This window comes from Nothoprocta perdicaria, unplaced genomic scaffold, assembly GCF_003342845.1.
Source record: "Nothoprocta perdicaria isolate Ctin4 unplaced genomic scaffold, notPer1 scaffold_83, whole genome shotgun sequence".
Lineage (NCBI taxonomy): Eukaryota > Metazoa > Chordata > Aves > Tinamiformes > Tinamidae > Nothoprocta > Nothoprocta perdicaria.
Window position 1 is genome coordinate 1,814,045 of NW_020456121.1, and position 24,602 is coordinate 1,838,646.

Genomic DNA, 24,602 nt, shown 5'->3' on the forward strand with positions numbered 1-24,602 from the left:
TTAACAATTGACCACTTATTTTGATCTCTTCAGCTACCCCTGGGCCTCCTTCTACACCATGGGTCACTAATGTCACCCGAGAGAGTATTACTGTTGGATGGCATGAACCAGTCAATAATGGAGGCAGTGCAGTCGTTGGATACCACCTAGAAATGAAGGACAGGAATAGTATACTGTGGCAGAAGGCTAACAAGACCCTCATTCGCACAACTCACTTTAAAGTCACAACCATCAGCGCTGGCCTAATCTATGAATTTAGAGTTTATGCAGAAAATGCAGCTGGAATTGGAAAAGCAAGTCATCCTTCTGATCCTGTCCTTGCAATTGATGCTTGTGGTATGTATCTCTAGAAAATAGAGTCTGGACATTTTAACTAGTGTGCTTCCCCCCCAGCCCCCCATGATGTTATTTCTTATCCAGTAAGTTAATACACAAAACTAACACTGGCTCTCATTATCCTCATGTATTCTATTGCAGAACCACCAAGAAATGTTCGTGTGTCAGATATTTCCAAGACTGCTATCACTCTGTCATGGCAGAAACCAGCATTTGACGGCGGTAGCAAGATCACTGGATATATTGTAGAAAAGCGTGATCTTCCAGATGGCAGATGGACAAAAGCTAGCTTCACCAATGTTATTGAGACTCAGTTTACAGTATCTGGTCTGACACAGAATTCCCGCTATGAATTCCGAGTCTTTGCTAAGAATGCTGTTGGTTCCATTAGTAATCCATCAGATGTTGTGGGTCCGATCACATGTGTTGATACATATGGTAAGTGTTTTGCAATGATATAACAGTACGGTTTTGTGATACGAGAAAGCTTAAAAGAAGTATCTTTTTTTCAACAATTGTCCTTTTAATAGGGAAACCTAATTTACCTTGATTTAATAAGCTTCAGTGATTGTGAACTACTTGGGCATGATCACAATGCATTTCTATGACTATGTGTGTATTTTTTAAGTCTTGTGATATTTTTATTTTTCTTCTTTGAGCAACAGTAGTCTGCCCATATGGACATACACGCTAGCTTTGCTTTAATCAGCATTTCTAAAATGCCTGTAATTATTGTGCATAGCAACTTAGATAAAGCACTACTATTTTTATTCTTATTAAATACTAATATAAAATAATTCTGTGGATTTTAATTTTTTTATTCTTATTGTTTTTATTAAGGTGCACCTGAAATTGATGTGCCACCAGAATATACAGAATTAGTGAAATACAAAGCAGGAACAACTTTTAAGCTAAAACTAGGCATCTCAGGCAAGCCTATACCTACAATTGAATGGCTTAGAAATGGCAAAGAAATACAAACTACTGCACTACTGTCTATTGAAAACACAACAGAATTTGCTTCTATACTCATCAAGGATGCGACTCGACTTAACAGTGGCACCTACGAATTAAAACTGAAGAATGCAATGGGCTCAGCATCAGCCCATGTTAGAGTACAGATACTTGGTATGTTTTGAGCTATTATACTGTTATGCAGTTGAACAGTAATTCAGAGAAATATACTTAACATCTCCTTTCTTCCACCTTCAACAGACAAGCCAGGACCCCCAACTGGGCCTATACAGTTTAAGACAGTCACTGCTGACAAGATCACAATTATGTGGGAACCTCCAGCAGATGATGGTGGTGCACCTGTAACACACTATGTTGTTGAAAAGCGAGAGACAAGTCGGGTGGTATGGTCTTTAATTTCTGAAAAATTGGAGGGATCTATCATAACTACCACAAAAATCATCAAAGGAAATGAATATATATTCCGTGTCCGCGGCGTGAACAAGTTTGGAGTTGGTGATTCCCTAGAATCTGAACCAGTTATAGCCAAAAATTCATTTGGTAAGAAACATGTATATTAACTGATGTAACTGAATTGTCCTGTCTTTTTTCTTCGTATTGACCTACTGACATGTATGTATTTTTAATTCAGTTACACCTGGACCACCTAGTGTACCAGAGGTTACAATGATAACCAAGAATTCTATGACCGTTGTCTGGAATAGGCCCACCGTTGATGGAGGCAGTGAAGTATCAGGATATTATCTTGAGAAACGTGACAAGAAGAGTCTGAGTTGGTTCAAGGTTACTAAAGAAACTATTCGTGACACAAGACAGAAAGTGACAGGTCTGACTGAAAACAGTGAATATCATTTCCGAGTTTGTGCTGTCAATGCAGCTGGACAAGGTCCATTCTCAGAAGCTTCTGACTTCTACAAAGCTGCAGATCCTATTGGTAAGAAACAATATGCAGCGCATCAAATTGGATAGGGATTAGTGGGCCATTTGTATGGGACTGAACAAAATGTAACAGAGTAGATTTTATTCTTTTTCTTTTACAGTTAATTTGTAAATAGGGCTTCTGATCTTTTTCTTAAACTATCACTTTCAGATAAACCAGGTCCACCAACAAAGTTGAAGGTTGTGGATACAACCAAGACATCTGTCACCCTTGGCTGGATCAAGCCTGCTTATGATGGAGGAAGTCCAATTACAAGCTATGTAGTGGAGAAAAGGGAAGGTGAAGAGCAGGAATGGACTGTAGTCAGCACTAAGGGAGAAGTGAGAACAACTGAGTATGTCGTATCCCATCTTCAGCCAAGTGTTAATTATTATTTCCGTGTATCTGCTGTAAACTGTGCTGGACAAGGAGAGCCTATTGAAATGATGGAACCTGTTCAAGCTAAAGATATTCTTGGTACTATGCTTTTCAGTGTTTTATCATTTTTCTATATTTTGATGTTTAAAATAATTTCTTATTTTACATTTTAAATATGTATTGCTCACTTTCATTATTATTCCCACAGTGGCACCAGAGATTGATCTGGATGTTGCTCTCAGAACTTCTATCATTGCTAAAGCTGGTGAAGATGTGCAAATGATGATTCCGTTCAAAGGTAGACCCCCTCCAACTGTCACATGGAGAAAGGATGACAAAAATCTTGGGACGGATGAAAGATATATCATCCAGAACACGGAGTCTTCTACATTACTCACTATTCCCCAAGTTACCCGAAATGACACAGGAAAATATGTTCTTACAATTGAAAATGGAGTTGGAGAACCAAAATCATCATTTGTGAATGTAAAAGTACTTGACACACCATCTGCCTGCCAGAAACTGCAGCTTAAGCATGTTTCTCGTGGCACAGTTACACTGGTATGGGAGCCTCCACTTATTAATGGTGGTTCTGAAATAACAAATTACGTTGTTGAGAAAAGAGACGCTACAAAGAGAGCCTGGTCTACAGTAACAACAAAGTGTTCTCATACCACCTTTAAGTTAACTAACTTGTCAGAGAAGACGGCATTCTTCTTCCGTGTTCTTGCAGAAAATGAAATTGGACTGGGTGAACCTTGTGAGACTTCAGAACCAGTGAAAGCTGCTGACCTACCTGGACCTGTAAAAGACCTGGCCATGAAAGATTCTACAAAGACCTCTGTTAAGTTGCACTGGAGCAAACCTGACTACGATGGTGGTAGCATTGTATCTGACTACATTATTGAAAAGAAACTGCAGGAGGAAAAAGAATGGACATATGCAGGTACAAGCAAGACCTGTGAATTTGAAGTTGAAAAACTTAAGGAGCTTTCTGTTGTAGAATTCAGAGTATTTGCTAAAAACGAAAAAGGAATGAGTGATGGTGTTACTGTTGGACCCATTACAGTGAAGGAATATACAATAACACCTGAGGCAGATCTTTCTGATATTCCTGGAGGTCAGATTTCTGTAAGAATTGGACATAACCTGCACATTGAATTGCCCTATAAAGGTAAACCTAAGCCATCAATGAGCTGGCTGAAGGATAACCTCCCTCTTAAAGAAACTGAACAACTTCGCTTCAAGAAAACTGAAAATAAGATAAGCTTAAGCATCAAGAATGTGAAAAAGGAGCATGGTGGCAAATATACTTTAATTCTTGATAATATGATCTCCAGAAAATCATTTACCATCACAGTCATAACTCTTGGACCTCCATCTAAGCCAAAAGGACCTTTAAGACTTGATGAAATCAAAGCAGATAGTGTTGTTTTGTCATGGGAAGCTCCTGAAGATGATGGGGGAGGAGAAATTACTGGCTACAGTATTGAAAAGAGAGAAACTTCACAACTCAACTGGAAGCTGGTGTGTTCAAGTGCTGCTAGAACAACTTTCAAAGTACCAAACCTTGTCAAAGACACTGAGTATCAGTTTAGAGTTCGTGCAGAAAACAGATATGGAGTGAGCCCACCTCTTGTCTCAGCAGATGTTGTGGCAAAACACCAATTTAGACCACCAGGTGCACCAGGCAAACCTGTTGTTTACAATGTAACTGCTGATGGAATGACCATATCTTGGGATGCTCCTGCTTATGATGGTGGCTCAGAGATTCTTGGATACCATGTTGAAAAGAAAGAAAGAAACAGCATTTTGTGGCAGAAAGTTAATGTTGCATTAATATCTAGCAGAGAATACAGGATTACTGGATTGCTTGAGGGCCTGGAATACCAGTTCCAAGTATATGCGGAAAACACTGCGGGTCTAAGCCGAGCTAGTGAGCCAAGCAAGTTCACTTTGGCAGTATCTCCAGTAGGTGAGTGAATGATCAGTCTCTTGGTCAATAAAGTTCTGGTATTGTATACTATGGTGAGCAATAATTTTAAAAGCTGAATAAAAATATATCTTGATTCAATTATTTTCCTTTCAGACCCACCTGGTACTCCTGATTACATTGATGTCACCAGAGAAACAGTCACCCTTAAATGGACCGCCCCACTGCGTGATGGAGGCAGTAAAATTGTGGCCTACAGCATTGAAAAACGGCAAGGAAGCGAAGACCGTTGGCTGAGGTGTAACTTTACTGATGTCAGTGAATGCCAGTACACAGTTACAGGACTCAGCTCGGGTGACCGATATGAGTTCAGAGTGCTTGCAAGAAATGCTGTTGGAACAGTCAGCCCACCTTCACAGTCATCAGGCTACATCATGACCAGAGATGAAAGCAGTAAGAATTATTTCTTAACATACTTGTATCTGGGTAGTGAAAACAGTTTCTGGCCGTACTGACTGAAGATATGAGGCTAGATGGGGAAAGAATGCATGACTGCCCTTCTGGTCAACTCAAGACTCATTTCTTTACATGCTCCAGGGCAGGAAAGGCTAAATTTAAGTCCAGAATATAGCAGACTCATGCAATGAGTTGCTATGTTTGAGTATCATATTATTAGATTTCTTTTTGTCTTGTTACTACATTTTTGTCTACTGAGATATAATGGAAAGCAAAACATGTCTTGAAATTGTGCAGCACGTATATTTTTGTATTAAAATAAATTTATGATTTTGCTACCTTGTGGCAACTTCAACAGTTCACATCTAAGGTTTGGCAAGCTTATTATGCAGAGCAGCCCTGTAGTTTCTACATAAATATAGTTTCTATATAAATAGTTCTAAACTATATTTAATTCTATATAAATAAAGTTTCTAATAATTGTGAACACCAGGAAGATGCTTTTAGTAATTTCAACCTGACCAGGGAATACAGAGACTTCTTTGCTTAAAGGCATCAGTGTTGGATAATCATCAGCAGCGAAGATGGAAGGAAGCCATAGATGGTATAACTGAATGATTTGGAAATGAAATTTTGCCTCAGATAGTTTGACATAGTGTAGCAGCATATATTGAAATCTTTCAGCTTTGTAACATTATGCACAGTATGTTAACATGAAAATTCAGTTTATAGTTTATATAACTGCTTTTTAGAGAATGTCATTTCCTGTGGGAAAAAGATTGTATAACAACCTTTTATAATAACTTTTAAGAGAGTATCAAGAACAAATACTTAGCAATAAGACAATTGATTGATGTTTCTTCATTCTCTTTTTTTTCAGTTGCTCCAACAATTGAATTTGGCCCCGAGCACTTTGAAGGCCTTACTGTTAAAGCTGGTGAGAGCATTAGACTTAAAGCCATAATCAAAGGACGTCCAGTACCTCAGGTGACATGGTTTAAGGATGGTAAGGAGATTGAGAAGATGATGAATATAGAAATAACTACAGCTATTGGGCATAGCACCATCTTCATTAGAGATACTACTCGGGAGCATCGTGGAGTATACACAGTACAAGCCAAAAATGCCTCAGGCACTAAACGAGAAGATATTACATTCAGAGTACAAGGTACTGCTCCAAACATCATGCTGTTTTAAAGTAGTGTTTTCTTCTTATTACTTAGTATCCTAAGTGCCAGCAAATTATAATTCTGAACCTTTAATATTGCAGATACACCAGGAAAAGTTGGTGGACCAATACGATTCACAAATGTTACTGGAGAAAAACTGACATTATGGTGGGAGCCTCCAGCTAATGATGGTTGCGCTACTATTACCCACTACATAATTGAAAAACGTGAAACCAGCAGGATTGCATGGGCATTAGTTGATGATAAGTGTGAAGCGTGCAGCTACACTGCACTTAAGTTAATCAAAGGCAATGAGTACCAGTTCCGTGTCTCTGCAGTAAACAAATTTGGCGTTGGCAGACCATTGGAGTCTGATCCAGTCACAGCACAAATACCTTACAGTAAGTTTCCATCTCGTTTTGTAGAAGTAACCTTAGACTTACCATCTCATTTTTCTAATGATGTTTTTCCTTTTTTTAGCTCTTCCTGATGCACCAGGAACCCCAGAGCCTACCAATGTAACAGGAAACAGTATCACACTCACATGGGCAAGACCAAAGTCAGATGGTGGAAGTGAGATAAATGAATATATCCTAGAAAGGAGAGAAAAGAAGAGCATGCGCTGGGTTAAAGTATCCAGTAAGAGGCCCATTGCTGAGACAAGATACAGAGTAACAGGCCTTATTGAAGGCAATGAATATGAATTCCATGTCATGGCTGAAAATGCTGCAGGAGTTGGACCACCAAGTGACGTATCAAAGCTGATCAAATGCAGAGAACCAGTTAGCCCACCAAGTGCTCCTAATGTTGTAAAGGTGACAGATACATCGAAGACCAGTGTAAGCTTAGAGTGGACCAAGCCAGTTTTTGATGGAGGCATGGAAATAATTGGGTACATCATTGAGATGTGCAAAGCTGACCTAGAAGCATGGCAGAAAGTCAATGCAGAGACTGTTCTTGCTACTAAATATACTGTTGTGGACTTGGAAGCAGGAGAACACTACAAATTCAGAGTTAGTGCTGTCAACGGTGCTGGCAAAGGAGAAAGCTGTGAAGTTCCTGCTGCAGTCCAAACTGTGGACAGGCTGTCTGCACCTGAAATCGACATTGATGCAAACTTCAAGCAGACTCACATTGTGAGAGCGGGTGCAAGCATTCGTCTTTTTATTGCCTTCTCTGGACGACCCACTCCTACAGCTGTGTGGTCCAAAGCAGATGCAAATCTTAGCTTGCGTGCTGACATTCAAACAACTGATTCATTCAGCACCTTAACTGTGGAGGAATGCAATAGAAATGATGCTGGCAAGTATGTCTTTACTGTAGAAAACAACAGTGGAAGTAAGTCCATTACATTTACTGTCAAGGTTTTGGACACTCCCGGTCCACCAGGTCCTATTACATTTAAAGATGTGACCCGAGGATCTATTACTTTAATGTGGGATGCTCCTGTTTTGGATGGAGGTTCACGCATCCATCACTACGTTGTGGAAAAACGAGAAGCAAGCCGTCGTAGCTGGCAGATAGTGAGTTCAAAATGCACTCGTCAAATCTTTAAGGTCACTGATCTTGCAGAAGGTATGCCATACTACTACCGAGTGTCAGCAGAAAATGAATATGGTGTAGGGGAACCCTGTGAATTAACTGAACCAGTAGTAGCCACCGAAGAACCCGCTCCACCTAAGAGACTAGATATTGTTGATACTACCAAATCTTCTGCGGTATTAGCCTGGCTTAAACCTGACCATGATGGTGGTAGCCGTGTAACTGGTTACCTTCTTGAGATGAAACAAAAAGGATCTGACTACTGGGTTGAAGCTGGTCAAACCAAACAACTTACTTTCACTGTCGAAGGCCTTACGGAGAACAGCGAATATGAGTTCCGGGTCAAAGCAAAGAATGACGCTGGCTACAGTCAGCCCAGAGAAGCTTTCTCTTCAGTTATTATTAAAGAACCGCAGATTGAACCAACAGCAGATCTCAGTGAAATAAGCAGACAGCTTATAACTTGCAAGGCTGGAAGCGCCTTTACTATTGATATACCAATTAGTGGACGCCCAGCTCCAAAGGTGACCTGGAAACTTGAGGAGATGAGACTGAAGGAAACAGAGAGAGTGACCATCAAGACAACAAAAGACAGAACCACTCTGACTGTTAAGGACAGTATGAGAGGTGACTCTGGCAAATACTACCTGACACTTGAAAACACTGCTGGTACAAAAACATTTACTGTCACAGTGGTAGTCATAGGAAGGCCAGGCCCAGTCACTGGCCCGATTGAGATATCATCTGTCTCAGCTGAGTCCTGTGTATTGACCTGGAAGGAACCTGAAGATAATGGTGGCAGCGACATTACAAACTATATTGTAGAGAAACGTGAATCTGGCACAACAGCATGGCAGCTAGTAAACTCCAGTGTCAAGCGTACACAGATCAAAGTCACTCATCTCACAAAATACCAGGAGTACAGTTTCCGAGTAAGCTCAGAAAACAGATTCGGTGTCAGCAAACCCCTCGAATCAAAAACAGTGGTTGCTGAGCATCCATTTGGTAAGTGAAACACGGTTTACAAGGTTCTTTTTCCTCCTGATGTAAATATTTGTAGCAGCTAACATTTTCCTCTGCTCCTGTTTTCACATAGTTCCACCAAGCCCACCCTCAAGGCCAGAAGTCTATTCTGTTTCTGCAACTGCCATGGCCATTCGCTGGGAGGAACCATATCATGATGGTGGCAGCAAAGTCATTGGGTATTGGGTTGAAAAGAAGGAGCGCAACACCATCCTTTGGACGAAGGAAAACAAAGTGCCATGCTACGAATGCGACTACAAAGTTACAGGATTGGTGGAAGGCCTGGAATATCAATTCAGAACCTATGCCCTAAATGCTGCAGGTGTTAGCAAAGCTAGTGAAGCTTCCAGACTTGTAATGGCTCAAAATCCAGTTGGTAAGTATTACTTTTGGAGCTATTTTATTATTTAACCTAAATTGGAGCTGCATTTCTCATTTTCTATTTTCTTTCTCCAGATCCACCAGGAAGACCAGAAGTAACAGATGTCACCAGATCTACAGTATCACTGAGCTGGTCAGCACCACTCTATGATGGTGGAAGCAAAATTATTGGTTATATTGTAGAGCGCAAACCATACAATGAATCTGGTGATGGACGCTGGCTGAAATGCAATTATACCATTGTCTCAGAAAACTTCTTTACGGTGACAGCTCTTGGTGAAGGCGAAGCATATGAATTCCGCGTATTAGCAAAGAATGCTGCTGGTGTGATGAGCAAAGGATCTGAATCGACTGGTGCTGTCATTTGCAAAGATGAATACTGTAAGAAATATTCATTTGAAGCATTTAAAAATATTCCCTCTTAGCCATTTTTCACTCCTGCCATGTAATTTATTTTCAATCTCTTTTCCCTTATGACAGCACCACCAAAGGCTGAACTTGATGCCAGACTGCAAGGAGAAATTGTCACCATTAGGGCTGGATCTGATCTTGTCCTTGATGCAGCCATTGGTGGGAAACCAGAACCAAAAGTCTTCTGGTCCAAAGGTGATAGGGAATTGGATCTATGTGAGAAGATCTCTCTGCAGTACACCAGCAAACGAGCCATCGCAATTATCAAGTTCTGTGACAGAAGTGATAGTGGAAAATATACCCTAACAGTTAAAAATGCCAGTGGGACAAAGCAAATTTCTGTTGTTGTAAAAGTCCTTGGTATGTATTCCATGATTAAGTAATTTAATATACTTCTTTTATATATACTTTTTTTTTAAACAAGCCTGAGAAGCTTGTCCTTTAGCTGCTAATAACAGTACTTCTTTTCATCTCTACACAGATTCACCAGGTCCATGTGCAGGCAAAATCACTGTTAGCAGAGTAACAGAGGAGAAATGTACTCTGGCATGGAACATTCCTGAGGAAGATGGTGGGGCAGCCATCACCCACTACATTGTAGAAAGGCGTGAAACTAGCAGACTCCACTGGGTTATTGTTGAGAACGAGTGCCAGACATTATCATGTGTGGTAACAAAACTTATTAAGAATAATGAGTACATCTTCCGTGTGAGAGCAGTCAACAAGTATGGGGCGGGCGTTCCACTTGAAACAGAACCTGTCATTGCCAGAAATGCTTTCAGTGAGTGTTACTACCTTTGGTTGCATGTCAAAATGTTTGGAATATTTGTCACAGAAAAACAATTTGAAAAATAATACTACATTTCTTTCAACTTTTAAAAAACAGCTATACCATCACGACCTGGTGCCCCTGAAGAAGTGACTGTTGGCAAGGAACATATCATTATTCAGTGGACTAAACCAGAATCAGATGGTGGCAGTGAGATTAAGGACTATCTTGTAGACAAACGTGAAAAGAGAAGTCTGCGTTGGACTCGAGTGAACAGAGATTACACTATTTATGATACTAGACTGAAAGTCACTGGTCTTATGGAAGGCAGCCAGTACCAGTTCCGTGTCACTGCAGTGAATGCTGCTGGGAACAGTGAGCCTAGTGATGCTTCACAATACATGTTATGCAAAGAACCAACATGTAAGCTGACAACTTTAAAATATACTTTAATACTCATTTATAATAGTATAGCATAAAGCCAAGCTGACACTTCAATTAAGATATCCAAAAGCATATTTGAGTTAACTGAGCTGGCTTGTATTATAAAAAAAAAAAAATCCAAATAAAACTTTGATAGGTCATTGCAAAAGAATTTCTAGGAATTAGTTGTTTAGAAATTTTAGTTGTTATTTTAATTGTAAAATGTTCCCTGCTCCAATGTGAAATGCATTTTCTTCTGTTTCAAAGATACTCCTGCATCTCCATCAGCTCCAAGAATTGTGGATACTACCAAGCACAGCATAAGTTTAGCATGGTCAAAGCCAACATATGACGGTGGTGCTGACATCTTAGGTTACGTTCTTGAAATGAAAGAAGAAGGTACTGAACAGTGGTACCGGCCACATACAACTGCCACTCTAAGGAATGCTGAGTTCACTGTGACTGGTCTTAAAACAAGCCAGAAATACCAATTCAGAGTTGCTGCTACAAATGTGAATGGGATGAGTGAATTTAGTGAATCATCAGCAGAAATAGAACCTGTGGAAAGAATAGGTAATTTAAAAATTTGATATATATTTTTAAGGAAGAATTATATTTTCCTTTAGAGCTATTACAAGATTAATTCATTTAATGTTTCTTGCTCCATTCATCAGAAATACCTGAGCTTGACCTTGCTGATGATCTGAAGAAGACTGTTACAGTCAGAGCTGGTGGTTCCCTGCGCTTAATGGTCTCTGTGTCTGGCAGACCCACTCCAGTAATTACATGGAGCAAGCAGGGTATTGACCTTGTAAGCCGAGCTATTATTGATACTACAGACAGCTACACTCTGCTTCTTGTGGACAAAGTTAATCGGTATGATGCTGGAAAATATGTTATTGAGGCTGAAAATCAATCAGGAAAGAAATCAGCAACTATTTCGGTAAAAGTGTATGGTAAGTACTGCTACAATTGCATATGATTATTGCATCACTCATAATGCATGATTCTCAAGAATAAGAAATAAAGTTATTTCCAAAGAAGCTTGTAGCTTAAATAACATGAGAGTATTCAAGATGGAAGAAAAACAAACTAAAACAGAAGAAAGTACATAATTTCTAAAGCTATGTAGTCTATGAAAGTAAAATACAGCGGTGTTTTGTTTTGTATGCAGAATTCAGTCATTGAGCAAGAGAAGAAAGGAGCAAAAAGAAAAAATAATATTTTCTGATTTTGTTTTAGATACACCTGGTCCACCTGCTGCAGTGAGAATTAAAGAAGTATCAAAAGATTCTGTGACACTTACTTGGGATATTCCAACCATTGATGGTGGTGCCCCAGTCAACAATTATATAATTGAGAAACGTGAAGCTTCCATGAGAGCTTACAAGACCGTCACTACTAAATGCAGCAAGACATTTTACAGAGTTACCGGGCTGCTAGAGGGAGCTATGTATTACTTCAGAGTACTGCCAGAAAATATTTATGGCATTGGTGAAGCCTGTGAAACATCTGATGCAGTGCTGGTATCTGATGTTCCCATGGTACCACAAAAACTTGAAGTGGTAGACACCACTAAGTCAACTGTTACTCTTGCATGGGAGAAGCCACCACATGATGGTGGCAGCAGATTGACTGGCTACGTCATTGAGGCCAGCAAAGCTGGAACAGAAAGATGGCTGAAAGTAGTGACACTGAAGCCTACTGTCTATGAGCATACAATCATCTCTCTCAATGAAGGTGAACAGTACTTGTTCCGAGTTAGAGCACAGAATCAGAAAGGTGTGTCAGAACCAAGAGAGATTGTTACAGCAGTGACCGTACAAGAAAAAAAAGAAAAAAAAAAAAAAAAAAAAAAAAAAAAAAAAAAAAGTGAGAATTGCAGCAAGTGAATGTAATATTTATAAAATATTTAAAATATCAATGTTCTTCTTTCCGTAGTGTTACCAACAATCGACCTCGCTGGAATACCTCAGAAGACCATTCATGTACCTGCTGGCAGGCCGATTGAGTTAGCTATTCCAATTGAGGGGCGACCACCTCCTGCTGCATCTTGGTTCTTTGCTGGTTCTAAACTAAAAGAATCAGAACGCATCAAAATAGAGACTGTTGCCAAAATGGCTAAATTAACAGTGCGTGAGACCACTATACACGACACTGGGGAATATACACTTGAACTGAAGAACACAAGTGGAACAGTTACTGATACAATAAAGGTTATAATCCTTGGTAAGTATTCAAGATAGTTGTTGATGATCTTTCTTAATCATGAACTCTGACACATTAGTATGATTCCTTTTTCTCATCATTAACTTATAATTTTTTATCTTTTAATTTTCTTCTTCCTAGACAAACCTGGACCACCTGTTGGACCTATCCGAATTGATGAAATTGATTCAAATTATGTAACCATCTCCTGGGAGCCACCTGAGCTGGATGGTGGTGCTGCACTTAGTGGTTATGTGGTTGAACAGCGTGATGCTCACCGTCCTGGATGGCTACCAGTTTCAGAATCAGTAACCAGGACAACATTTAAGTTCACTAGGCTTGTTGAAGGTTCAGAATATGTTTTCCGTGTAGCTGCTACAAATCGCTTTGGAATCGGATCCTACCTGCAGTCTGAGGTGATAGAATGCAAGAGCAAAATCCGTAAGTCTGAATTTTCCTGATTGTCTAGCTCTGTTCTTTTTTTGCTAATTTCTCCATAGAAAGTAATTTACATCGACTTATATGCACAGACATAGATAAGATTTTCAGATTTTTTTTTTTTTTTACCACATAATGTGATGCATTATGAGGCAGAGTAGTCTTCCTATAGTTCTGGAGAAAAAAAATGCCATCCATAAACCTACATATATTGCTCTGTATAGCTATTATAGATGCACTGCATAGACCTGGTTTGGAAATTGGATTTTATGCCCAGGTCTGCACTAGCCTCGGAAAACAGTTTTTTCCCCATTACAAACACACATTCCCATTACATACAAACACAGGCATAATTTCACTGACCTAATTGGTAAAGTACTTTGATAGATGCTGATTGAAAAGAGTTTCAGTAGGATGTTGATATTTACTGTCTTTGTGATTCACAATTTGCTATGTGTTATTAATGTGTAGATTCATTTGACACTTTCTTCTCTAAATCTGTATTTTGTTTTCACAGGTGTTCCTGGTCTTCCCGGCACTCCAGAAGTGTTTGATATCTCTCGAGATGGCATGACATTAACTTGGTATCCTCCAGAAGATGATGGTGACTCTCCAATAACTGGCTACATTGTGGAACGCAAAGAAGTTAGAGCAGATAGATGGATACGTGTAAACAAAGTTCCAGTCACTATGACTCGTTACCGTTCCACTGGATTGGTTGAAGGGTTAGAATATGAACATCGGGTTACAGCAATCAATGCCAGAGGTTCTGGGAAACCCAGCCGTCCTTCCAAGTCTGCTATTGCCAGAGATCCAATTGGTAAGTAATTCCCTATTAGGGAATTGCTCAGTTAGATTGAGCAATTAATGGCAGAATGATATTAATACAAGTCCTTTTAACTATTTGAAAATTATATCCGGATATGTTAATGAATAGCAGAACAGATTCTGACTGAAAAAAATCAAGTAAAATATTACTGAATATCTTTCATTCTTAAGTTTTCTGCATAAACACTACCTTGATTAAATAGATATTATATGTTGCAAGTTAGCAGTTATTACAGCTCTTAAATATTCACAAAAAAACCCAGAAAAACATATCTGATTTTCTCTTCCAGCTCCTCCAGGTAAACCTCAGAATCCAAGAGTCACTGATACTACAAGAACATCTGTTTCCCTGGCCTGGAGTCCACCAGAAGATGAAGGTGGTTCTAAAGTTACTGGCTACTTAATTGAAATGCAGAAGGTTGATCAGATTGAATGGACCAAATGCAATACCACTCCAACCAAGATTCGTGAATACACCTTGACACATCTCCCACAGGGTGCAGAGTACAGATTCCGCGTGTTAGCCTGCAATGCTGGTGGGCCAGGAGAACCTGCTGAAGTGCCAGGAACAGTCAAAGTAACAGAAATGCTTGGTAAGACATTTGAAGTCTTAATTCTATTGGAAGTTGTCCCAAAGAAGCATTTTGCCAAAAGAAGGTATGATACCATCTGTTAAATAGAGATAGCATGACATGTTGATTTTGTTTACAGAATACCCCGACTATGAACTTGATGAAAAATACCAAGAAGGTCTTATGGTGAGACAAGGTGGAGTTATCAGGCTGACAATACCAATTAAAGGCAAGCCCATCCCAATATGCAAATGGACAAAAGAAGGACATGACATCAGCAAGAGGGCCATGATTGCAACTTCTGAAACTCACACAGAACTTGTGATCAAAGACGCAGAAAGAGAAGATTCTGGCACCTACGACTTGGTGCTTGAGAACAAGTGTGGCAAAAAAGCTGTATATATTAAAGTCAGAGTGATTGGCATTCCAAATCCACCAGAAGGACCACTTGAATATGATGATATACAAGCTCGCTCTGTCAGAGTAAGCTGGAGACATCCTACAGATGATGGTGGTGCAGACATTCTAGGTTACATCGTCGAGAGACGAGAAGTACCAAAGGCTGCCTGGTACACTGTTGACTCTAGAGTGAAAGGGACATCATTAGTGGTGAAAGGCCTCAAAGAAAATGTGGAATACCACTTCCGTGTTTCTGCAGAAAATCACTTTGGTATTAGCAAATCTCTCAAATCTGAAGAACCAGCCATACCAAAGACACCTCTAAGTAAGTCTTCATTTTAGATTTTGTGAAATAAAAATCCTGGTTATCTCTGCTACACTATAGTTCTAAATGTGCAATTATGCAATTATTTTGTTGCTTTTGCTATTATTCTCACTCTTATTATCATTATTAACAGATCCTCCAGAGCCTCCAAATAACCCACCTGAGGTGCTTGATGTCACAAAGAGTTCTGTTAACTTATCCTGGTCCAGACCTAAAGATGATGGTGGGTCTCGTGTGACTGGGTACTACATTGAACGCAAAGAGACATCTACAGAGAAATGGGTTCGGCATAACAAGACTCAAATCACCACCACCATGTACACAGTCACAGGCCTTGTTCCAGATGCTGAGTATCAATTCCGTATCATTGCTCAAAATGACATAGGTGAAAGTGAAGCAAGTCCTGCTTCTGAACCAGTTGTATGCAAGGATCCATTTGGTAAGAAAATGTTTGCATTAACAAATCCGTGGAGCCATTTAGAGACATTTGGGAAGGAAATTAACTTTTGTAATTATTGTAATTTTCAGACAAGCCAAGTCAACCTGGAGAAATTGAGATCACCTCTATATTTAAGGACAGCATTACCTTAGAATGGGAACGACCTGAAAGCGATGGTGGCAAAGAGATTCTTGGCTACTGGGTTGAGTATCGCCAGTCTGGAGAAAGCACCTGGAAGAAATGCAACAAAGAACTCATCAAGGACAGGCAATTTACAGTAGGAGGTCTATTGGAAGCTACAGAATATGAATTCCGTGTTTTTGCAGAAAATCAGACAGGCCTCAGCAGACCTCGAAGGACTGCCATGGCAGTGAAAACAAAGCTAACATGTAAGCACAAATATATTATAGTATTCCTTGTGATTTTTAGATATTATAAACTGTGGTGCTGCACTTAAAATGCTGTTTGCTTTCGATGTTATTTGCTAACACAACTGTCCTAAAGCACAGTCCTGCAGGTATAAGAGGCACAAGTATAAATGAGAATTGAATACCGGTAATATAGGAAGTTGAGGTAATTACCAGTAATTTAAGGAAAAAATACCAGTAATTGAGGAAAATTTGACAGTAACCTCCATTATTTTTACCCTTCTTTGTCACAGCTGGAGAAGCACCAGCCATAAGAAAAGAAATGCAGGATGTTACAGCTAAGCTGGGTGAAGCAGCTCAACTGACATGCCAAATCGTTGGGAGACCTCTTCCTGATATTAAATGGTATCGCTTTGGCAAAGAGCTGGTGCAAAGCCGAAAATACAAGATGTCCTCTGACGGTCGCAACCATACACTGACAGTAATGACAGATGAACAAGAGGATGAAGGGCTTTACACTTGTATGGCTACCAACGATGTTGGAGAAATTGAAACTAGCGGCAAGTTGCTACTGCAAGCCCCTCCTCAGTTCCACCCTGGCTTCCCACTGAAAGAGAAGTACTACGCAGGTGCAGGTGGTACCCTCCGCCTTCACGTTGTGTATATTGGCCGACCAGTGCCAGCAATAACCTGGTTCCATGGCAACAAGCCTTTGAGAGGATCAGAAACTGTTACTATAGAGAACACAGAGCATTATACCCACCTTGCTATAAAGAATGTCCAACACAAGACTCACGCTGGGAAGTACAAAGTGCAACTCAGTAACACATTTGGAACAGTTGACACTGTACTTAATGTTGAAATACAAGGTAATTTATTTTTATTTTAGTGTCTTTGTGGAATATTTTCTGAAATATTTTATTACCAAAAGCACTAAAATTGTATTTCTTTTTTTTTTTCCTTCCACAGATAAGCCAGATAAACCAGAAGGGCCCATTGTTATAGAGTCTGTATTGAAGAACTCTGTAGTCATTAGCTGGAAACCTCCAGAAGATGATGGAGGTTCTATGATAACAAATTATGTTATAGAGAAATGCGAAGCCAAGGAAGGAGCCGAATGGCAACTTGTATCTTCAAGCATTTCAGGCACAACCTGTAGAATCGTTAACCTAACTGAAAATGCAGGCTATTACTTCCGTGTTTCTGCTCAGAATACATATGGCATTAGTGAAGCACTAGAGGTTGCATCCGTTGTTGTTATGAAGCCTCCATTTGGTAAGCAAACACCAGAATATTCTTTTTTTTTTTATGTCTGAATATTTATTTATTTTTAATGCTTGCATAATTGCCAAGACAAGCTTACTTGAAATTTTTAATCTTTTTATCCTTTACAGAAAAACCAGGACAACCAGGTCAGCCAGTAGCAAGTGCTGTTACAAAGGACTCTTGTGTAGTCTCATGGAAACCACCTGCAAGTGATGGAGGTGCCAAGATTAGAACTTACTATCTTGAGAAGCGTGAGAAAAAACAAAACAAGTGGATTTCAGTAACAACAGATGAAATTCGTGAAACGGTCTATTCTGTGAAAGATCTTATTGAAGGTCTTGAATACGAGTTCCGCGTTAAATGTGAAAATCTAGGTGGTGAAAGTGAGTGGAGTGAAATATCACAACCAGTCATTCCAAAATCTGACGTAGCTGTTCAAGCTCCACATTTCAAAGAAGAACTAAGAAATCTGAATGTGAAATTCCAAGCTAATGCCACATTTGTCTGCAAAGTCACTGGTCATCCTAAGCCTATTGTTAAGTGGTACAGACAAGGTAAAGAAATCATGCCAGATGGTGAAAAAATCAAGATACAAGAATTCAAGGGTGGATATCACCAGCTGATCATCACAAATGTAACAGATGATGATGCCACTGTATATCAAGTTAGAGCCACCAACCAGGGAGGATCTGTGTCTGGCACTGCCTCTTTGGACGTTGAAGGTGAATAAAGAGTTTTGATGCCTAAAACAAATTATTTTCAAGCTCTGAATATTTAGAATGTTGATGCTTTTCACAGGTATTGCATTACTAATGTTTTTATTCTTTCTATTCCAGTTCCTGCAAAGATTCACTTGCCCAAAAACCTGGAAGGCATGGGAGCTGTTCATGCCCTCCGAGGGGAAGTAGTAAGCATCAAGATCCCATTCAGTGGCAAACCCCAGCCAGTGATCACATGGCAGAAGGGACAAGACCTTATTGATACCAATGGACACTACCAAGTCATTGTTACACGCTCCTTCACCTGTCTTGTTTTCCCAAATGGTGTTGACAGAAAGGATGCCGGTTTCTACATTGTTTGTGCCAAAAACAGATTCGGCATTGATCAAAAAACAGTTGAATTAGATGTTGCTGATGTGCCTGATCCACCAAGAGGTCTGAAAGTAACTGACATTTCAAGGGATTCAGTCAACTTAACCTGGAATGAACCAGCTACTGATGGTGGAAGCAGAATCATAAACTACACAGTTGAAAAACGTGCTACAACAGCAGAGAGATGGCTTCGTGTTGCACAAGCTCGTGATACACGATACACAGTGGTGAATCTATTTGGCAAGACCACCTACCAATTCCGTGTAATTGCAGAAAACAAATTTGGACAAAGCCAGCCTTCTGAACCTACGGAACCAATTATAACCAAGGAAGACAAGACCAGAGTAATGAACTATGATGAAGAAGTTGATGAGAGCAGAGAAGTCACCACAACTAAAGCAGCTCACTATTCTACAAAGGAGCTCTACGACAAATACATGATTGCAGAAGAGCTTGGACGTGGGCAGTTCGGAATTGCACACCGCTGTGTTGAGGCCGTTTCTAAAAAGACTTACTTGGCTAAGTTTGTCAAAGTAAAGGGTGCTGACCAAGTTTTAGTAAAGAAAGAAATTTCCATTCTAAACATTGCTAGACACCGAAATATCCTGTATCTTCATGAATCATTTGAAAGTCTAGAAGAATTGGTCATGATCTTTGAGTTCATATCTGGAGTTGACATCTTTGAAAGAATTAGCACAGCTTCATTTGAGCTGAATGAAAGGGAAATAGTAAGTTACATCCGCCAGGTCTGTGATGCACTAGAATTTTTACATCGTCACAGCATTGGACATTTTGATATTAGACCAGAGAATATTATTTACTTCACAAGAAGAAGCTCGGTAATTAAAATTGTTGAATTTGGTCAAGCCAGACAGCTGAAGCCTGGAGACAGCTTTAGACTCCAGTTCACTTCTCCTGAATATTATGGACCTGAAATACATCATCACGATTTGGTCAGCACAGCTAGTGACATGTGGTCAGTTGGTGTTCTAGCATATATACTCCTCAGTGGCATTAATCCTTTCATTGCGGAAACAAATCAACAGGTTATTGAAAATATTCTAAATGCTGAATATAACTTTGATGATGAAGCATTCAAAGACATAAGCATTGAGGCCTTGGACTTCATTGATCGCCTACTGGTGAAGGAAAGAAAAGCTCGGATGACAGCTGCAGAAGCACTTAACCACGTGTGGCTGAAACAGAAGACTGAAAAGACCAGCACTAAAACCATCAAGACATTAAGACACAGACGCTACTACCAAACTCTAGTAAAGAAGGAATGGAACACAGTAGTGTCAGTAGCCCGCATTTCCTGTGGAGGTGCAATCAGATCCCAGAAAGGGGTAACAGTGGCCAAAGTTAAAGTTGCACCAATTGACATTGGTCCCATTGCTGGGCAGATAATGCATGCTGTTGTAGAGGAAGGAGGACATGCCAAATACGTTTGTAAGATTGAAAACTATGATCAGTCTACACAAGTCACCTGGTACTTTGGTATGAGGCAATTAGAGAGCAATGAGAAATATGAAATCAAATATGAAGATGGTGTGGCAACAATTTATGTCAAAGATGTTTCTAGATCAGATGATGGTACCTACAGATGCAAGGCAGTAAATGACTACGGTGAAGACAGCTCTTACGCTGAACTTTTTGTTAAAGGTGTGAGAGAAATTTCTGAGTACTACAGATGTAGAACTGTTAGGAAAGTTAAACGCCGAGTTGATACAATGAGACTACTTGAACGTCCACCAGAATTTACTCTGCCTTTGTACAATCGCACCGCATATGTTGGAGAAAATGTGAGGTTTGGAGTTACTATAACAGTCCACCCAGAACCTCGCGTAACATGGTTCAAATCAGGCCAGAAAATCAAACCAGGTGATGACGATAGAAAGTACACTTTTGAATCAGACAAAGGTCTTTACCAACTCATCATCAATAATGTCACTGAAGAGGACGATGCTGAATACAGTATCGTGGCACGCAACAAATATGGAGAAGATAGCTGCAAAGCTAAGTTGACCGTGATTCCACATCCACCTCCTGCAGATGCCACGCTACGGCCGATGTTTAAGAGACTGCTGGCAAATGCAGAATGTCAAGAAGGCCAAAGTGTCAGTTTTGAGATCAGGGTATCTGGTGTACCAAAACCAACACTGAAATGGGAGAAAGATGGTCAACCTCTATCCTTTGGCCCTAATTTTGATATAATTCATGAAGGCTTAGATTACTATGCKTTACACATCAGGGATACTTTACCAGAAGACAGTGGTTATTACAGAGTTACTGCTACAAACAGTGCCGGATCTACAAGCTGCCAGGCTTACCTGAAAGTTGAACGCGTGAAATATGTCAAGCGTGAGTACAAGACAGAAGAAGAGCGGGAGAAGCACGTAAAAAGACAAATTGACAAGACCCTAAGAATGGCAGAAATCCTTTCAGGGACTGAAGCTGTTCCGTTAACACAGACTGCACAAGAGGCTCTCAGAGAAGCTGCTATATTATATAAACCAGCTGTTAGCACTAAAACTGTCAAAGGTGAATATGAGATTAAGAAAGAAGAAAAGAAGGAAGAAAGGAGACTTCGTATGCCATATGAAGTCCCAGAGCCTCGCAAACATGCTCTTGAAGAAGATCAGAACATTAAACACTTTGTGCCTCTGTCAGATATGAAGTGGTACAAGAGACTGCGAGACCAGTATGAAATGCCAGGAAAACTTGAAAAAGTTGTTCAGAAACGTCAGAAACGCATACGTCTTTCCCGGTGGGAGCAATTCTACGTGATGCCATTGCCACGCATTACTGATCAGTATAAACCTAAATGGCGCATACCAAAACTAACACAAGATGATCTTGAAACTGTGAGACCAGCACGTCGACGAACTCCATCGCCAGATTATGAATTTTACTACAGACCAAGAAGACGATCGCTTGGTGACTTGTCTGATGAGGAGTTACTCCTGCCTATTGACGACTATTTAGCCATGAAGAGAACTGAAGAGGAAAGACTGCGTCTTGAAGAAGAGCTTGAGTTAGGCTTTTCTGCCTCCCCTCCAAGCAGAAGTCCCCCACGCTTTGAGCTGTCTGCCCTTCGGTATTCTAGTGAAGGAGCACAGGTCAGTTCAGAGGAGGAAAGGAAAAGAGAGATGAGGTATTCAACCTATCACATCCCTACTAAGGCTGAAACCAGTGCAAGCTATGCAGAGCTTCGTCAGCGCCATGACAGGGCGGCCTACAGACCACCAAAACAAAAGCAAAGAATAATGGAAGACAGAGAAGATGAAGAATTGCTCCGTCCAGTTGGCACTGCTCRACGACTCTCTGAATACAGGAGTGAACTTGAATATATGGCAGAGGAGGAAAAGAGTAGACTTAGAAGAAGGAGGGAAAGAGAAATAATGGAGATGGCATCTGAAGAAGAAGAAGAAGAGATAGAAATGRTGCATCATGTCCACAGGGAATTTTCACCTCCCTCTAGACTACTAAGGAGAAGAAGATCTCTTTCTCCAACTTACATTGAGCTGATGCGCCCAGTATCTGAATTAATTCGACCTCGGTCACGGCCCCCTGAAGAAATTGAGAGACGATCACCAACGCCAGAGAGAACTCGACCACGCTCACCTAGCCCAGTTTCTAGTGAAAGATCACTCTCTCGGTTTGAGAGAATGGCGAGATTCGATATATTTTCTAGATACGAGTCCATGAAATCTGCTCTGAAAACTCAGAAAACAATGGAACGGAAATACGAAGTTCTAACTCAACAGCCTTTCACTCTTGACCATGCTCCTCGTATCACACTGAGAATGCGCTCACACCGGGTRCCATGTGGCCATAATACGAGGTTCATTCTAAATGTCCAGTCAAAGCCAACTGCTGAAGTGAAGTGGTACCATAATGGTGTGGAAATACATGAGAGCAGTAAGATACATTTTACTAATACCAGTGGTGTATTAACTCTGGAGATTCTCGACTGTCATATTGATGACAGTGGCACATACCGGGCTGTGTGTACAAACTACAAAGGGGAATGTTCTGATTATGCAACTTTAGATGTTACAGGAGGAGATTACACTACTTATTCTTCTCAGCGCCGAGATGAAGAAGTACCAAGATCAATTTTACCTGACTTGACAAAAACAGAGGCATATGCAGTCTCCTCATTTAAGAAAGCATCTGCTACGGAAGCAACTTCCTCGGTGAGAGAGGTCAAATCAGAAATATCAGCAACAAGAGAATCACTTTTATCATATGAACACTATGCTGCTTCTGAAGAGAAAAAGACTGCAGCGGAAGAAAAGTCACTGGAAGAGAGGACTGTACACAAGGCATTTAAAAGCACTCTGCCAGCAACAATCCTTACAAAACCACGGTCAATCACAGTTTCTGAAGGGGAGACTGCAAGATTTTCCTGTGATGTGGATGGTGAACCAGCACCAGTGATAACATGGCTTCGTGCAGGTCAACCTATTGTTTCTTCACGGCGCTTCCAAGTAACACGAACACAGTACAAGTCTACCTTTGAAATTTCCTCCGTCCAGATGTCAGACGAAGGAAGTTACACGGTTGTGGTGGAAAACGCTGAAGGACGACAGGAAGCGCACTTCACTTTGACCATTCAGAGAACAAAGGTTCCTGAAAAAGCAATTACCTCTCCTCCAAGAATCAAATCTCCTGAGCCTCGCGTAAAGTCTCCTGAGCCAGTTAAGTCTCCTAAACGAGTGAAATCTCCTGAACCCATCAGCGCTCCCCCAAAAGCAAAGTCACCACCTGCAGATAAAACAGGACCAACAGAGAAAGTAAAATTACCAACTGCTTCTCCCCCCAAGATAAAACAGCAGCTGAAAGCAGAAGCTCTTGGAGAYAGCGTAAAGTTATCCTGTGCAGTTGAAAGCAGCGTTTTAAGTGTGAGAGAAGTGGCTTGGTACAAGGATGGCAAAAAACTGAAAGAAGACAGTCATTTCAAGTTTCATTATGCAGCTGATGGCACCTATGAACTCAAAATCCATGAGCTTACAGAATCTGACAAAGGAGAATACACCTGTGAAATCATTGGGGAAGGAGGAGGTTCAAAAACTAGCTTTCAGTTTACTGGCCAAGTATTTAAAAATATCCATTCCCAATTAAGAGGTGTATCTGAAATGCATAAATCAACTCAGAAAGAGGCTGAGGCACTTAAAGTTTCTACCCAGAAGAAATCAGCAGTGGTAGCTGAAGAAAAAGCAGCAGTTCAAGAAGTCATTAAGAAGTCAATTGTTACTGAAGATGTTAAGCAGGTGAAAGCAGAAATTAAAGCTTCTTCAACTCACATGACATTGTCCGAAGGGCAAAAAGTTACCTTGAAAGCCAACATTCCTGGTGCCTCTGAAGTAAAATGGGTGCTGAACGGAATGGAGCTAAGAAATTCAGATGATTATAGATACGGTGTTTCTGGAAGTGATCACACTCTAACCATCAAAAAAACTAGTCATAAAGATGAAGGTATACTCACCTGTGAAGGGAAAACTGATGAAGGCATTATTAAATGTCAGTACAATCTCACCTTTTCTAAAGAACGTTCCAATGAACCAGCATTTATCATGCAGCCTAARTCTCAAAATGTCAATGAAGGACAAGATGTGCTGCTCACCTGTGAGGTCTCTGGGGATCCTTCTCCTGAAATTGAGTGGTTTAAAAATAATCAACCTGTAAGTAATTATTTAATATACTGACTATAAAATTGTAATTCTTGATAAAACAGATCATAATGAAATGTTGCTTTCCTTCTTCAGATTGCTGTTTCATCTCACATCAGAGTAACTCGTTCCAAAAACATATATTCTCTTGAGATTCAAAATGCTGCAGTGAGTGACACCGGAAAATACACGGTCAAAGCTAAAAATTATCATGGGCAGTGTTCTGCTACAGCATCCCTGACTGTACTCCGTAAGTCTGCCCTCTGGGCTTGTGCTTG

General features: G+C 40.2%; 1 protein-coding gene across 1 annotated transcript in view; it reads left to right on the plus strand.

Annotated features, from left to right (window-relative positions):
- The window catches only part of TTN (titin), a 231,130-nt gene that overhangs the window by 203,954 nt on the left and 2,574 nt on the right, over positions 1 to 24,602 (plus strand). Inside the window, exons 279-309 of the mRNA XM_026052057.1 lie at positions 34 to 336; positions 478 to 774; positions 1,177 to 1,464; positions 1,552 to 1,851; positions 1,943 to 2,245; positions 2,402 to 2,707; positions 2,817 to 4,583; positions 4,698 to 4,994; positions 5,878 to 6,165; positions 6,268 to 6,567; positions 6,647 to 8,713; positions 8,805 to 9,107; positions 9,188 to 9,493; positions 9,593 to 9,883; positions 10,005 to 10,304; positions 10,410 to 10,715; positions 10,983 to 11,288; positions 11,390 to 11,671; positions 11,958 to 12,549; positions 12,655 to 12,944; positions 13,065 to 13,364; positions 13,879 to 14,181; positions 14,480 to 14,782; positions 14,901 to 15,485; positions 15,619 to 15,924; positions 16,014 to 16,313; positions 16,586 to 17,161; positions 17,262 to 17,567; positions 17,687 to 18,280; positions 18,395 to 24,336; positions 24,421 to 24,574. Of these exons, the coding sequence (XP_025907842.1) occupies positions 34 to 336; positions 478 to 774; positions 1,177 to 1,464; positions 1,552 to 1,851; positions 1,943 to 2,245; positions 2,402 to 2,707; positions 2,817 to 4,583; positions 4,698 to 4,994; positions 5,878 to 6,165; positions 6,268 to 6,567; positions 6,647 to 8,713; positions 8,805 to 9,107; positions 9,188 to 9,493; positions 9,593 to 9,883; positions 10,005 to 10,304; positions 10,410 to 10,715; positions 10,983 to 11,288; positions 11,390 to 11,671; positions 11,958 to 12,549; positions 12,655 to 12,944; positions 13,065 to 13,364; positions 13,879 to 14,181; positions 14,480 to 14,782; positions 14,901 to 15,485; positions 15,619 to 15,924; positions 16,014 to 16,313; positions 16,586 to 17,161; positions 17,262 to 17,567; positions 17,687 to 18,280; positions 18,395 to 24,336; positions 24,421 to 24,574 (19,161 nt within the window). The remainder of the gene's footprint in view (positions 1 to 33; positions 337 to 477; positions 775 to 1,176; positions 1,465 to 1,551; positions 1,852 to 1,942; positions 2,246 to 2,401; positions 2,708 to 2,816; positions 4,584 to 4,697; positions 4,995 to 5,877; positions 6,166 to 6,267; positions 6,568 to 6,646; positions 8,714 to 8,804; positions 9,108 to 9,187; positions 9,494 to 9,592; positions 9,884 to 10,004; positions 10,305 to 10,409; positions 10,716 to 10,982; positions 11,289 to 11,389; positions 11,672 to 11,957; positions 12,550 to 12,654; positions 12,945 to 13,064; positions 13,365 to 13,878; positions 14,182 to 14,479; positions 14,783 to 14,900; positions 15,486 to 15,618; positions 15,925 to 16,013; positions 16,314 to 16,585; positions 17,162 to 17,261; positions 17,568 to 17,686; positions 18,281 to 18,394; positions 24,337 to 24,420; positions 24,575 to 24,602) is intronic.